General features: G+C 36.6%; 1 protein-coding gene across 1 annotated transcript in view; it reads left to right on the top strand.

The window, feature by feature from the left end:
* LOC149560013 (protein LEAD-SENSITIVE 1-like) overlaps positions 1-16,251 on the top strand; it is a 95,242-nt gene extending 78,991 nt beyond the window's left edge. Inside the window, exon 2 of the mRNA XM_089824411.1 lies at positions 15,135-16,251. Coding sequence (XP_089680537.1) covers positions 15,135-15,811 — 677 coding nt within the window. The 3' untranslated portion in view covers positions 15,812-16,251. The remainder of the gene's footprint in view (positions 1-15,134) is intronic.
* Positions 16,252-17,543: the final 1,292 nt, after the last annotated feature.

Genomic DNA, 17,543 nt, shown 5'->3' with positions numbered 1-17,543 from the left:
AAGGACAATCCCCCTTGGCAAAAAGGATATACAAAAGAAGAATTGTACACACAACATCTTTCCCTCCTACATTGCCTTGTCCGGAATTGGTTTTGGAATGCACATCCAGGTTTGATCTAGCCAGTGGATCCATCATTTTTGATGAAGGGAAGAGAGTGTTGGCCAATATTGGCAGACAAGCAATTGAAGAAACATTTAATATTCCCCAGTATAAGAACATGACAGTAGTGATGATGGATCAAGCAGCTAAATCATTTCAGGATAACCAGGAGGCCTATTTCACACATCTGAAGCAAAATTGGCTACGTGAGGAAAGAAAGGGGGTCAACAGATCATCAAGGCTTACATTGGCAGAGTTCAAATCAGAATATGAAGATCTCATTGTTCTTGTCAGCCAGATTATGAGCCTAGCTCAAGGTACACAATTTGAAAACTGGATGTACTTCTTCATTGATGAAATTGAAAAAGGGAAAAGAAGATTTGATTGGGCTAGGATCATAAGTGAGAACCTAGAATTGCAACTCAGAACCGTCCAAAACCAAAAGCAATTCTACATGGGATCCTATATGTTTTACCTAATTGCTAGATTGTACAAGAGTCCGGGACTTATGGCCTTAGGAGAAATTGGTAATGGGCCGGGGCAATATTTGGTGCATAAATGCTATCCACAGCTTCATTTGCACAATAACAAGGATTACAAGATATTTTGTGATGCCTTTGCCATGAAGACAGTAAGGGTATTATAGGGGACACCTAAGAGACTTTCACCAGAAGCAGAGGCAAAGATAAAGAAGTTTGAAAGTTGGTTCATCTAATTGCCGCAATTCACCTACATTAGAGTAGCAGGGAGTACAGTTTGTCCCAAGACTCTTCCAAGATACCCACCCGACAAGGTAGTTTTGATGGAATTGGCTAGGCAACTTGAGTACTATGATAGAATAATGAGAAACGAAGGTAGAACAGGCATTACCTTGTCACTTGCAATTGGCAGTGATAGTTGCCCCAATCGGGCCACCTTTGCAGTTGCGGAGAAGGAATTGGAATGGTATCATCTAGGATGGTAGATAGCGAGGCAAGGGTTTCATCCTAATGGTCATATCAAGGTATCCCATGGAAATGAATTTAGGCATGTTCCCACTATAGAGGACTTTTGAGCCAATGCCAAAGATGACTTTCATGTGAGAAAGATAGCTTTCTCAAGATTGTCAGTGAACATGATGAGAGATATCAAGTGGAGAGGCCTTGATATTCCCGATCGATTGAAAGATGATGAGAGTGTGCTAAGAGAAGATTATGATATGGTAGAAAGAACATAATTGAATCCAATGGATTGGGATGACCATCAAGATCCTTCCTTGGAGGTAGTTACAAGGGTAGTAGATTTGCATACCGAGTCGTGGTATAATGAAAGACTAAGGGAGCTACAAAGACAAAGGATTCCCCTTACCTATGAAAAGATGAAGCCAAAAGAAGGTCCAACAAAATTAGTCGGACAGAAGGGTGAAGGAAGTAGCTGGCGACAGGAAACAACTAGAGATAAGAAAAGAGCTTTGGAGGTTGAGAAGAGCAAAGGACATCCGGAACTTTCAGCCAAGAGACAGCATACAGTTCCATCAAGAGAGAGCATAATTGAGGCTAGAAGCCAAGAGGTCAATTCAAGTGATAAAGGGGCCGCGGTAGAGGTGAGCTCTAATTCAGAATCAAGTGGTTACAATGTGAGCACTGAGTACTCTCCTCTCTCAAAAAACCAACAAGGAGATGATATGGCAGTAACTGGTGGAGAAGAAGATGGCCCAATTGACATCGAGGCGGTAAGTCAGGCATCTGAGGTCATTGGTGATGCTTTGTCAGTCGAACCAAATCTAGATTGGGGGAGATGCACCACACCACTATGGTTACGGAAAATGCTTATGCCAAGAGGTGAGGTGCTAACTGCCCGAACAACAGAAGACATCCAAGGATTAATAGAAAAGAGTGATAGTGAGAACCAGAAACAAATGGTAAAGACGGTGGCAAAGGTAATCAGGAGCGACAATAATGGTCACTGAAAGGTTCAGATTACTATACCAACAGTCAATAAGGCAGTGGATGAGATTGTGGCCCAGGAATATGAGATAGTGGAACACAACTTGGGAAGAAACACTAATGATATGGAATGTGAAGAAATTCAAGAGGGTATAGCTTCAATCAAAGAAAGGTTGAGGAAGGTAAATGAAAGGATTGAAAAGTTGGAGGCCCAAAACAAATACTGGAGAGATTGCCAGCCCATCCAGTAGTTGCATTAGGCAGCCCTTCCTCAAGATAGCGGGAGCAACCTTGAAGAGGTATCAACTCAGCTACATGAAGTTAGGGATTGGATCCATAATACAATCCAAGATGGGCAAAATTTCTTGCCTTCTTTCATCTCGGCATTCCAATCATTAGTGACTATTAAAGACAAGTTCAAATTATTTGAAGAAGAGTGGAAAGATTTCCTTCCCATCAAAGATTTAGCTATTCCCAGGCTATAGGCGTTCATTGGGCTACTAGAGGCATATTTGCAGAGGGCCAAGTTGGTTGATGAGAGAGGATTGGGTACGGTTGACTCTTGGTTTGTCGCCTTGACTACCAGATTGAGAATACTCAAAGAGATACGGGAAGCAGTTGCATAGCACAGCCCAAGCGTCGACACTTCCATTTCAACCATGATGAGCGACGTTCAGATGGCACTTGATTTTGAAAACATTAGAGAAGAGGATATCAATGAGACAAGACTTGGATTGAGATTAGATGAGCTAGGAAAGGGTGCCATCAAGAAGAAACATTTGAACACCCTTTCTTCCCTAAATGCTTTCATTGGATTCGCAAAGGAATATGAGAAAGATCATGAGAAGACACTACAAGCAGCAAGCAACATGGTGAAATCAGTTGAACTCAAGAAGAAGTATACACCTTGTCCTCCCATGGAAGATGTTAATGAAAGGCTAGCTAAGTTCATTGCCTTAGCTAAAAGAATGAAAGAAAAAGGGAGATTTATATTAGAAGATCATTTGATGTAAGCCCAAGTGGCAATTTCCCTTTATTCTAGGATAGGACAAGTGTCTATTTCTGTTTGGCCGCCATTTTGGTGCCTTCTCATTGGTTGCTATTTTTTCACTTTTTTCATTAGTCTATTGGCGAGGTGGCATCTACTCGACCCTAATTAGGGTTTCTAGGATTCAATCTAGATCGTCGGTTTTGCCTCTTTATCTCTACTGTCAGTTGTACATTTTGGCCTCTATATAAGGCCATTTGCTCTCATTTGTAATGGTCGAAGAAAATTGGTGCATAAGATAATACCAAAATTCACTATTTCTTTCTCATTGTTGTGACTTGCATGGTGATTAAGGGCCTTTGGTATTATTGCATGGTTTCTACTTCCACTAAGTTAGAGTAGATTTGTTTTCAAGTTATTGAAGCAAATTTCATTTCAAGTTTCTAAGAAACAGTAAAGTAGATAGATAGTTGTATGGTAGCATTAGTAGGTGTTTAATAGGGATCAATACTAGGCATCCTAGTGGCTTGTTGGGAAGCCTTGTGTGGCAAACTAGTTCATTTTTCCTTTGAATCATTGCACTTGTGGAAGTGAGGCCACTAGTTAACTTTCATTAGGTTCGATCTCAGTCCATTTACTAGCCTTCCATCCATAGGAGCAGGAGTAGTATAACAAGTGATTTAGGACTTGGAATTTAGGAGAAGAGAGTTAGAAAACACCAGTTGTAAGAACCATTCACCCTCTACCACCATTACTTTCCCATCGTCATCTAGCATTCACATCGAACCATCATCTCCATCATCCCACCAAAGTCCAAGTCATCCTCAACAATTTGCGTAAGGCCACCTACGTGATTACCAACGAATCACATCGATAAAATTGAGCGAGTATCCACAAGTGTAAGGAACATTGTAGTTATTCTCATATCTCATGAGCAATAACTTTGCAAGAGAACAATTGTATGTTTGATACTCTGTATTGGATATCCAATTACTAATATGTTATGTAAGTGATACAAAACTCGCATCAACAACAGTTCCCTAATCATAACATGTATGCCCTCTTCAACAAGTTCTACTACTACACCTTTGTTCCATTCTTCACCCTCTTCTTCTGAATTTGATACTACCTCTTGGCTCACTATTTGGTTTCAAAGATCAATTACATATTTTTGTTCTCTTGCTTCAATGGGAAGAGTATTCTTTTTCCAATTATGATTAGCCTTAGTTGTAATAAGCCAACCTCTCCCTAAAAGTGCATCATACTCTTTCTTTTCTAAAGCAATAACTACAAAAATCTAGGGAGAATTGTTGCGTACCAATCACCACTTTTAGTCCCATCAATGTTCCAATGGGCTTGATTTTGTGTTTGTCTTCTCCTACTAGTTGGAATGTAGGTGGCCAAAGGGTTGGTCTCCCCAAGGCTTTGCAAGTTTCTTTAGGAAGGATATTTACACCAGATCCTTTGTCCATGATAGTGTTTATTAATTTGTAGTCCATTATTTCCATTTCCACAATTGTAGGTGTCCTCCCCACTACTATTGTGAATAGAGTACTCATGTCTTTTTCTCCCCTTGATTTGTCTCTTTCTCCTTTCTTTTGTTTCTCCTCTTGATTACTTTCTCCTTTTGTAATAGCAACCTTCAATTGTGGTATAGTTTCTAGCAAATCAGCTACCCTCATCGGTATGGAAGCTTGCAAGATTTGTTGAATAATGTTGGGTGCTGATGTTGATTTACAGGGAATGGGTTGGTGCTACTGACCTGTCCTTTTTTTGTGGTCTCTAGGATGTCTTTTCTTGCTTCCTTTAGTTTCTCATCCTTTGTACTTGCACCTAGATATGTGAGTTTTCTAGCTCGTGTCCTTGTAATGGCCAAGACTTCCCTCCTTGGTTCTGAAATATCAATCATGTTTACAGCTTTTGTCTGGGACAGTTTGCATCTTCATGATTGCCTTGTCCACACCATTTGCATAACATCTCTCAAATTTTTAGTCCATTTTGGCAGTTGTGTGCAAAATAAACCCTTTTGTTACATCTTTGACATTGAATCATGGGGCGGCCCTGAGCTTCGTACTGTATGTGGCTTTGTGGCATATTAGTATTGTTGTTATTATTACTCCCCTGCTGAATTTTGTGATACCCTCCTAGTAATGCCTCCATCCTTGTATTTCTTTATGGTGTGGAGGGGGCGTGGCTTATTCACCTTAGGTGAAAAATAAAAGGGCACTTCTTGCCTTTAGGTTATAGTGGCATTCCTTAATGGAATGTCCTAGTACTTGGCATATGTTGCAAAATGCCTTCTTTGGACAAAGTTGGCATTTGTGTGACCCTCCATCTGGCAATTAGTACACCAAAGTTCCTTTCCTTCTTGTTAAAGTGTAGCTTCAGTAGAAGTTAAGTACAATTATTGTTCGTATATGAATGTCCGATATTATATATATAATCACTCTCATGTAATTCTGATATTATTTATATACTTAATTATATCTGTATATCTCAGAAGCTTATACCTATATATACATATACATATATATGTATAATAATAATAATCTTTAAAGTCTATCAATTTCCTTCCATATTCATCGGGCTTGAAATACATTTTGTGAGCCAATTGCATATGTATTGAAGAGTTGACCATGTACTATGGCCCATGTAGGGACATGACCCTACGTGGCCAATATTAATACAAGATCACCGGCTAAGGAAGGATATCAATAACATCGATAATATTCCTTTCATCAGCAGTGATCTGTACTTACTGATTTGGCAGTGATAAACTCACTCATTTGGCAATGATAAATTTATGTAATCTGAATACATTTGAAGATAGTAAATCTATACAGTCAGATATATATATACAGTCTACTAGATTAGAACTGTATTATATATACATACATACATATCAGATCTAAATTATTAGTGATTGAGAAAATCAATACTCTATTCTCTATCAGAGATCCAAGAACATTTACATGGTATTAGAGCTGTAATGTCCCCTTTTTAGCATTCATAGCATGATGTTGTCGTTAGCCTATTTCCCCACGGTCTCGTAGGCTAACCAGGACATTAAAGGGGCTTAGAGGCCATTTGGCCTAGATAGTTTTAGTTGCAAGTCTTTCTGAGGGATTTTGAGGCAACTTTGGGCATACTTACTATTTATAGTAAGTCATCTTGGGCATGGGTGGACATCCAGTGGCAGCGGTATGTCAATGGTAATTGTTTAAAATCGGCAATAAGACTTGTTTATCATTGATAAGATTTGTTTTGCATTGATAAAGCTATTTTATAAAGTTAAATTTAAATATTTCACTTTATTAATGCATAGACTATAGTTTGTGGGAAATATTTAAATTAAAAGAGTCCCTTTTATTTTATAACACATTGGAGACATAAGTTACATAAAGGGAGTTATGTTTTATCCCACATTGAGAAAATGAAGGATGAAGCTCTTGTGAGAACACTATAAAAGAAATGGAAGAGCTTCTTTTAAGCATGGTTGGAAATATCAAAGAAATTGGGGAATTTGCTGGAGATTATGTCTCAATAGTTTGGAGGACGAAATCCCTTCAAGCTGAAAATCTTGACGCCATTGAAAGATATAGTCTTGAGATTCAACATAGTAGTAGTCCGAAAAAGCGGAACTGAAAAAGCGGGTACGAAAAAGTAGTCCGAAAAAAGCAAAATCGAAAAAGTGGGCTGAAAAAACGGGTACGAAAAAGCAGTCTGAAAAAAGCGGAATCGAAAAAGCAGGCTGAAAAAGCGGGTACGAAAAAGCAGTCCGAAAAAGCAAAACCGAAAAAGCAGGTTGAAAAAACAGTTTCGAAAAAAGCAAAGCAAAAGGGGCAGCATTGAAGGAAATTATTACAGCCATCTACAACCAGGTTCCTTTGTTAGTATTTCTTTTTTAGATGTGATGAGTTTCAGCTGTAGGTGTGCATTATACCAGCATTATCATTTTGTAATCCATGTAAATGCCAAAGTCTTGGCCATATTTCATGAGCATTGTATTAGGAATTTGATTGCAATAAAAAAGATAATAGTTGCTGGTGTCATTTAAGCAATTCAATCTCATTATTTATCAGCTAGATAGTTTGCATACCAACTGTTTGCAAAAATGCCAGTTGGCTGTAGGTGTTCTTTTCTCATGCTTAGATCATAATATATGCACTGAATATTGTCAAAATTAGGAGCACACTCATGTTAGGTCATTGTGTAGTTCATTGTAATCTTCTATCACTAGATTCTCATTGATGCAAATTGGAAAAAAGTCATTTAAAGCAAGCTGAAATACTATATCAGTCATATGTCTCTTGCATGTGAATTGTTTGACAAAATTCCTTGAGCTTCATCAGCATTTTTTGAGGGCAGATTTGAGGAGGGCTATTACAAGAGCCACATTGATAGAGAATTTCAGTGAGTCATACAGTTTTAAATCTATTAAACTATCTTCAATCTAAAACTATGGTTAATCACGTAAGATTGGAAGACAGACTTGAAAGGGCCTCCAACTTTGCATCATGGAAAATACAAGTAATGATCATTCTACGAGAAATGGAATTAGAAGGATACATAGAGAAAGATAAGTCTATGCTAGAGAATGATCTAGACAAAACAACCTGGAAAAGACATAATAATAAAGCTACGAAGATCGTTATAGATTTTGTCAAAGATCACATTCTCCCATCAATATCAAGCCTAAAAATAGCTTATGAGATGTTTTGCACTATTAAGAATACATTCAAAATCAATAACACTAGTAGATTGTTGATATTGAAGCAACAACTACTATACATCGAAATGATCAATGGAGAGTCAATTACATCTTATTTTCTAAGAATCTCAGAATTAAAAGATCAACTTGTGACTATTGGAAATCAAGTGGATGACAAAGAACTTTGTATTACTGCACTAAAGGATTATTACCCTTATCTTGGGAAACTTTTATTTGTGGACTAAGCTCTCGACTTGAACTTCCAAAATTTGAGCAACTTAAAAACGAATGTACTCAAGAAGAGTCAAGATTAATCTCAATAGAAATCAGTTTAAATCAAGAGGGAGATATTCAAGCTCTTCAAGTCAATACCAGCAATAAATGAAAGAAAGGTAAATTCAAATGAAAAAGAAAAGAATTTAACAAAACATACAAGAAAAGAGATTGGTCAAAAGTACAATGTTTCAAATGTGACAAATTTGGTCATACTTATAACATCTCTCTGGAATGGAAGAAAATTCAAGCAGCACTAGCAGAAGTCAAAGATGAAAAGGATTAAAACTTTGCATTTTACTTAGCACTCTCAAGTGAACTAAACTCCAACAAAAATACATGGATAATTATTAATAGATAGTGGAGCATTTCATCATATCACAAGTTTTAGAGACAAATTTGAAAGCTTTGAAGGATACTCCTCTGAACAAGTGAGTATTGGGGATAATTCTACACATCCGGTAAAAGGTATTGGATCATGTTCAATACTACTAAAATCAAGTATCACTCTTCAACTAAAGAATGTTTTGTTTGTACCTAGTATAAATTTTTTTTTGGTCTCTATCTCTGGCCTTGCAGAGCAAGGGTATTGAATCACATTCCAGGAGGATCAAGTACTATCCTCGCCAAAAAACTCCAACATTAAGAACGCTATATCCATCGGATTTAGAGATGGAAGTTTGTACAAATTTTGTAACCATCAAAATCTAGCCCTAAATTATGAAATCTCAAATTCTAATGAAATTTGGCATAGAGGACTAGGTCACGTTCATTTTTGTGCCTTATCATCCATAGAAAAAATGGTAACCCGGTTACCTAGTTTAAAACTTGATCATTCTGGCATTTGCAAAGGATGTGCCTTAGGTAAAAACACAAAAAGGTCCTTTCCCAAAAGTGATCACAAATCCAATAATGTACTAGAACTCATTCATTCAGACTTGTGTGGTCCAATGTCTGTACCTTCTCTAAGTAGATGTCTATACTATGTAATTTTTATAGATGACTTTTATAGGAAGCTTGGATTTACTTCCTTAAACTTAAAGAATCAACCAACGTGTTATCCAAATTCAAAGAACTTAAAGCACTAGTTGAAAACCAAACTGGAAAGAAAATCAAAATCCTAAGATCAGACAATGGGGGTGAGTACATTTCAGAAAATTTTATAGATATTTGCATCTTTATTGGGATTAAGAGGGAGTTTTCTGTACCTTATAATCCTCACAAGAATGAAGTCGTAGAAAGGAAAAATATATCTATTATTGAATCTGCCAAAGCTATGATGCATGATCAAAACCTTCACACCTCTTTCTAGGCTGAAGCTTCTAACACTACAGTTTACATCCAAAATAGATGTCCTTATTCAATATTGGAAAGTACAACTCTTGAAGAAGTATTTACCGACAACAAACCAGACTTAAGTCATCTAAGAATATTTGGGTGCCTTGTATATATTCACATCCTAAACTAGAACCATCAGGAAAGACAGACATATTTGTCGAATACAATGAATCATCCAAAGGTTACAGGATTTACTTCCCTAGACAAAGAACTATTGAAATAAGTAGAGATGTAAAATTTGAAGAAGACATTGCTTTTAACCTCTTTATGAACATTGATGGATCATATTCAGAACCAACTACTGAAGTAGATGAGAATTCTCCAATAGAGAATGAGAGGGAGATTGATATTGGAAGTCTTGCACCTCCAAGTCCTAATATAGAAAATACTGAAAACTCTAACAATAAAAGGAGACCACTTTGGGCAAGAAAAATGATAGAAGAAAATTAGATAGAACCTGATGAAGTAGTTAGAGAAAACAAGAGAACAAGGAACCATTCATGCTATGTAGCACAATTTTCTGAACTCATTAAAACAAAACCTATAAATGTTGAAGAAGCATTATCATGTCAACCTTGGAAAGATGAAATGATTGAAGAATATCAATCCATACTAAAAAATGATGTGTGAGATGTTGTACCTAGACCCAAAGATAAATTAGTTGTCTCTTCTAAATGACTATTCAAAATCAAGCATGCACTAGATGGTAGTATTGAAAAATAGAAAGTTAGATTTGTAGCTCGTGGATCCTCACAAAAGAAGGAATAGATTATGAAGAAACTTTTTCTCTAGTCACCCGTTATACTTCTGTCAGAACCATCATAGCCATTGCAACGTCTAAAGGGTGGAAGATACATCAAATAGATGTTAAAACTACATTCCTAAATTGTTTATAATTGAAGAAGTATACATCAAACAACTTGAAGGATTTGTTACCCATGACAAAAATTCTTATGTATGTAAACTGAAGAGAGCACTATATGGTTGTAAACAAGCCCACAGGGCATGGTACAAAAGCATAGACAACTACCTTTCAAAATTAGGATATTCCAAAAATGAAGCTGATCCTAATATATATTTCAAAATAGTTGATGGTGATATGATTATTCTTGTACTGTATGTTGATGATTTAGTAATAATAGGTGAAGATCATCGTATAGAAAAATGCAAACAGGATTTGGCAACAAAATTTGACATGAAAGATCTAGGGCTTCTTCATTACTTTCTAGGTTTGAAGTATGGCAAAATAAGAACTACATCTTTCTAAATCAAGGAAAATATATTGTTGACATTCTGACTACATTAGGGATGATGGACTGCAAATCCTTAACTACTCCTATGGAAGTAAATCTACTCAAACTGAGGAATGATGGATTTGAATCTAAACCTACTAATCCTACTTACTGCTGGCAAATTATCGGAACATTGATGTACTCGGGAAACACTTGTCCTGATACCTGTTATGCAACTAATGCCTTAAGTCAATTCATGTGTGAGCTGAAGAAGATCCATCTCATGACAGCCAAGCACATTTTACGATACTTACATGGTACAATTGGTATGGACCTCAAATATGATCAAGTTGAAATTAATCTTCATGGATATTCAGATTCTGATTGGGTAGGCAGCCTTACTGATCGTAAGAGTACTATAGGATGTTGTTTCAGTCTCGATTCAACAATGATCTCTTGGTTTAACAGAAAACAATCATTAGTTGTCTTAAGCTCCAGTGAAGCAAAATACATAGCTTCTTCCATGAGAGCTAGAGAAGTAGTATGATTAAAAAAATTGCTAGTTGGATTGTTCGGAAAACCCTTGAAGCCTACAATCATCCACTGTGATAATCAAAGCTGCATCAAGTTATTAGTGAATCCATTTTTTCACAATCAATCTAAGTATATTGAAATACCTTATCATTATATTAGAGATAAGGTAGATCGAGATGCTCTCAAGCTAGAATACATAAGTGCAAATGAATAGACAATTTATGTACTTACGAAACCTCTTTCCAAGCCTAGATTGGTATATTTTAGAGGTAAATTTGGTATGATTAAATTATGATTGTAAACACTGAAATCAGGTTTCAGTTTTCTTTGGAAATATTTGTGTATATTTATTATTGATTAAAATGTTGTTATCTTATAGTTACATCTAATATGTAATGAAAGGTGATGACCTTTCATTGATATATATAAACAAAAGGTTACCATTGTAGGGTGACGATCTTACAAGTGGTAGACCTATTATTATGACAAGATTATGTTGTTGTTTTGAATAACTGGAAGTCTTGATAACAAATGTATTATGATCAAACTTCATTAAGTTGTCCTGGAGAGCCAAAGATCATAATACTTGCCATGATAGAGTTCATGACATTGTGATTTTTGTTATTTGATAGATTACATTAAGTTGTAGTCTTGAAGTGCTGGGAATCTGATAATCTATTCTCTTGATACGTATCAATGATGTTGATACCAGTGCACATATCAAGAGAATATGAGAAACCTTGGTATCTCACTTCTTCCTTGGTAAGAGAGAGTGTTAAAGTGTAGCTTTAGTAGAAGTAAAGTACAATTATGTTTAGTATATGAATGTGTGATTCTCTCATGTGTGTGTGTGTGTGTATATATATATATATATATATTCATAATCACTCATGTAATTCTGATATCATTTATATACTTAATCATATTTGTATATCTCAGAAGCTTATATATATATGTGTGTGTGTGTGTGTGTGTATATATATATGTAATAATCTTTCAAGTCTATCAATTTCCTTCCATATTCATCGGGCTTGAAATATATTGAACCGACAACACATGTATTGAAGAGTTGAGCATGTATTATGGTCCATGTAGGGACATGACTCTATGTGGCCCGTAGCCATTGGCCACGTAGAGTCATGTCCCTAAGACAACATGAACTTATATTAATACAAGATTGCCGACTGAGGAAGGATATCAATAACATCGGTAATATTCCTTTCATCAACAATGATCTGTACTTACTGATTTGGCAGTAATAAATATATGCAATCTGAATACATTTGAAGATAATAAATCTATACAGTAAGACAAATATATATATATATATATATATATATATATATATATATATATATATATATATATATATATATATATATATATATATATACAGTCTACTAGATTAGAACTGTATTATATATACATACATATCAGATCTGAATTATTAGTGATTGAGAAAATCTATACTCTGTTCTCTATTAGAGATCCAAGAACATTTACACTTCTTTTGTTCCTTCTTTCCTAATGACCATCTCCTTCATCATTCACATCACATCTCTTCTTAATGCTCGTATTGTCTTGGATTTTTCTCCACTCCCTCCTTCCGTACTGTCACTATCGCTCCCATGTTTTTTTTCTTTTGAAGTCTTGTTTTCACTTTCAATGTCCATGGTACGTGTGTAGGCATTTGTGTAGGAGGATGGTGGTACCACCATCATGTTTTGTCGTAGTGATGGTGTTTGTTGATTCTTAAATTTTCCTATTAGTTTCTTTAGTCTCCAACTGTAGATTCGTACTGATTCATTCTTTCCTTATTCGGTAATATATATTTTGGTTACTATTTCATCATCATCTAGTTATAATCTAAACTCTTCTTTAAAGGGTGTTCTAAGATTCTTCCATTGCATTTTTTTGGCAACCTCCAACTCCGTATGCCGATTGATGACAATCCCCCTTAGAGTGGCTGAAAATGCTCTCAACCACTTATCTTGGTCATTGTCTCCATTTGCTTTCCATATAGTTATGCATGTCTTGAAGTGACGTGCTAGGTCATTTGACCCATCGCCTATGAATCTCGAAAGTTTTCATTTCTCTGTCATTCTGGCCATCCTAGTACACCGACTACTACCTTGTGTGTTTATCATATGCAAGTTTACTTCTCCTCCTTTCCCTTGTACCTCTTATTCCCTCCAGTTAGAGCTTCCTTCATGGCTTGCCCAATACTCTCTTTGTGCTGGCGTTTTTAGGATTGTCCACTCAACCCTTGTTTCTAGTTCTTCGGAAATAGCCAAGTTTTCTATTCTTGTTATGGTAGTTTCAATCAGGTTCTTTGCCTCCGATTCAAAGTGGGTTGGTTCCTTTAGTTTACTCCTTCATTTTGGCTAACCAAGTCCGCTTAGATGGTGATGCCTCTCCTCGTGCTCTTTGATGTGTAAGGTCCACTGTAATGCAACTTCTCCCTTAGTTTCTTCTTCTACTAATTACCTTGGGTCTTTATTTGGGATTAGGGACATTAATTGTTTCGTTCGCTGGGTGTTCTACGTCATGAAGTGTCTCGCTTTTGTGTCTCACGTTGGTTCCTTTCGGTCAATTGTTGGAGCACTTGTTGCCTCTGCTGTTCAAGTTGCACTTTGGCACATTGTTCTGCCAACTGTATTAGGTTCCTTGCCAGTAGATAGCTATTTGTCCACGGAGATCATACACTAATGATGAGACTAAAAGTTCATCATGTACCATGCTTTGCAGAACCACTCTCTCTCCCTAGCTTCCTTTGGCATGTATTGATCAACTGAAATTTCTGACACCTGCAACAGATCTTGTATAACTTGATCCTCCCTTGTTGTTTTGTCCTCCTCAATGCACTGGCTGTGGCTAGTACTTGCTGTAGGAATGGGTGACTCATCACTCCATCGCCTCCATTGCCGTGAAGTTATAATCACAAGACCTCTAGGTTTGAAATAGGCAATGACACCAATAATGTAGATTGGTTCTAAGCTACCGTCTTGACCAATACTTCTACCTACTATATCAACAATTGTCCATACAAATCTATCCTTTCATTACGTGGATCAGGCTTTATATATTATTCTTGTTGGTTAAGTAAACTAATAGACACATCCCTTCGCTACAACAAACTACCCCAACTTCCTTACTAACAACTTTTAGCATTAAATATACTAATGATTTATTACTAACCTACAACAGCCTTCCTTTCCCAGGAGAATGGCCCTTCTAAACTCTTGGATAGCTTTCCTGGGACTTTTTCGGGGAGATGAGATTGGCAGATGATATAGCCTTCTTTACTGCCTACTATACTGCTTCCTACACCACATGTTGGTGGGCTTGGCTTTGAAGTTTGTAAGGTTCTTTATAAAGAAGTAACTAAAACTCGCCTTGGTGTGTTAGGGATGGCTAGCTACCCTCAGGGAAAATGGGTGAAATTTGTATGTGTCAGGGATGGTTAGCTGTTCCCTAATGTACCCTGAAATCTATTTAATGTCCTGGGGATGGTCATAAAATTTTGAAAAAAGGTGGACGGGCTGGGTAAATATCCTACCCTTGTCCACAAACCTGAAATGTCTCGTACAGTTCATGGGGTTATTTTGGGGAGGGGTATAGGGTTTTGACCATTGTATATATGGCATAAATTTACACATACGTAGTTTATTGTTTCTGTATACAATACTCCCTTATTGTTTAAATATTTTAGAAATTGTGTGGACTCTGAACATTGGTATTGTTCTCAGCATCACATAATTGTTTTGGTCTGATGCAAAAATTCTCACAGTATTTTCAGAAACATAATTTTTTTTTATCTATGTGGGCTTGTGGATATTCATGTCTACAATTGTATTGTTTTCGTTATCATTGCATTTCTTAAACTCGCTGAATTCTATTTTGAAAATGACAAGCTAGCCATCTTTTTGTTGGTACAGATAAATGTAAGCAGTGATATTGTCATGTTTCTCTGCACTGTGTCTGGTTTCTTTCTTCTATTTAGTTTATACTTGAAATTCTGCATGCATTGCAGGCATTTATGTTGGAGACAACAAGGTCATTCATTTTACCAGAGGAAAAGCTGAATCAGAAGAGAATGCATTGCTTGATCTGCTTTTGATAAGCTCAGGCTATTCTAAGACTACTAAAGCATGTGAAGCGTGCAGACATCAGCAAGATATCGATGGAGTAATTTGCTCTTGCCTTGACTGTTTTCTTGATGGAGGAGCATTGTACCGTTTTGAGTATGGAGTCAACCCAGGCTTCTTTCTTGCCAAAGCTCGAGGAGGGACATGCACACTCGCAGAGTCAGACCCACCTGAGACTGTGTTGCATAGGGCAACATATTTGCTTGAAAATGGATTTGGATACTACAATGTCTTTAAGAACAACTGTGAAGATTTTGCTGTCTACTGCAAAACTGGTTTGCTTGTAATGGACGGACTAAATGTTGGTAGTCAAGCAGCATCAGTCCTTGCTGCTGTTGCTGCAGTGTTTTCATCCCCTTTGCGCTTTTTGACAACCAGCATACCTGGTATAACAGCAGTTGCAGGTGGAGTGTACTGCGTCAGTAGGCTTCTTGCTGATATTGGTAATCGTAAGGATGCAGTCAAAATTCCAGTGGAGAGCTTGACAGCTAGGCTTGGCGTAAATGACTTGTCAGTCATGTCATCTATTAGGGCAGAACCAGTGTTGCAAGTGCAAATGTGAAGTGTTATTCTTATGGAATTATCTTAAGAGAATCATTTTATAATGAATCTGTAGCTTTGGCATTTCAATATTATTGGGTTTCAGATATTGGTTCGAGTACATAGTCGATGGAAGTTTCAGATTGGGTATTACACCAATCTTGTGGATATGGGTTAGTATTTTCCATAGTCTCTAGGAACAACAGTACAGGTATGAAGAACCATCTCCATATTTGTAGCCACATATTCAGGTGAGCATTTTATATATAATGTAGCTGTATGCATAGTCTTTTACACGCTTAAACTGATTCTGAATAGCGTATCAGTAACCATATCCTTGCATCTCCAGGTTGCTATGATTTTTGTGTAGGCAGTGGTAATAGCCATCAATTGTCTATATTTTCAAATACCGAAGAACTATTTTTGATTGTCCATTTTAAATATAACAGGTATTATGATTGATGGACAGAGCCTATTGGGTTAGTGATGCCTATCAGTGCATAGTTTTTCTAATGTCTTTTACTTGCTGGGTTTTTCTCTCTTTTAATTCTTACCTTCAAATTACATTAGCATCATTTGTCAACAAACACAATCATGTCAGTTATCTCTTTGGTTAATCTCTTTAAGATGAATGACCAAAAGTATTCAACTTTGAACTGTTGTGGAGTGGCAAATGCGAGGCTAAACCATAAGGAGACAATGGTAGAAAATCTGATGGGTACCAGTGGCTTGTATGTGGATGAGGTCAAATGCATGTCCTGGGCAGATTCTAATGAAAATAAGATCCATATGTAGGATACAATACATCCTCCTCCATGAAGGGTTCTTTGGAGTTTCAGATCTATGCAAAACTAAAAGAAAAGCCCTCTGATTCCAATATGTTTTATTATGAAAATACAACTGGCTTATGAAGTTCAGAAGGATTCATTTGAGTTGTCTGCTGAGTATCATTTCCTTGTACAGAAATTTGGAATGTTAAGAATATGTTGGTTAGTAATGAGCTTCGGAAATGAATAAAGTTTAAGATGAAAGAGAAATAAAAGATTGGGTCAAATAAATGCCATTAGGAGTCTAGACTGGTGATTTTGACTTTTCAGCTTTCTTCCCATTCTGTTGTTTGTTGTCACATAAGCATCTCCGTTGCTTGTATATGTAAATGATATCAAGAGAATGGTCAAAATCAGAATATGTTTACAGGCAGAATATATGCAAGTGTTAGCTAACAAAATAATGGCATGGCTTGGTTATGGCATTTCACACGTAAATTGCTGTTCGTAGACTTTTATTTATGGAGATACTCGAGTCCTTTCACTGATTAGTTCGTAGACTTTTATTTATGGAGATACTTGAGTCCACTCACTGATTTGAGGAACTTTTATGTAACCTGTTGTTAGCTGTATGTTTCCAATGTACTCGATTTTTAGTATTTGGGTCAGTCACATATATGGTATTGGTCATAACTTCAATATTGGACTAGAGCTGTGCCTACTTTGTTTCTAACAAAACTACCTTATTTCTGGTCAGCCGTTTTTGGGGTTTAGCATTCTGGACCATTCTAAGGGTTTTAATGTAAGTGGTCCAATGATTTATATAGCTGAGTTTGAGGAGGAAAAATGATGTTTGAAGTTTTACAAAATAATTGTTGTTTGGATTGTATCTAAACTGTCACCTTTGGGGGATGTGAAGAACAGTGTTTGGAAGTCGTATCTTGTGATGAGGTGGATGTTCACCCCTACATTCAAAGTTGCATTAGT

The sequence above is a fragment of the Cupressus sempervirens genome, chromosome 4 (genome assembly GCF_028749045.1).
Source record: "Cupressus sempervirens isolate cs-2001-9-10 chromosome 4, ASM2874904v1, whole genome shotgun sequence".
In the NCBI taxonomy this organism is placed as follows: domain Eukaryota; kingdom Viridiplantae; phylum Streptophyta; class Pinopsida; order Cupressales; family Cupressaceae; genus Cupressus; species Cupressus sempervirens.
This window is presented reverse-complemented; position numbering and strand designations above follow the sequence as displayed.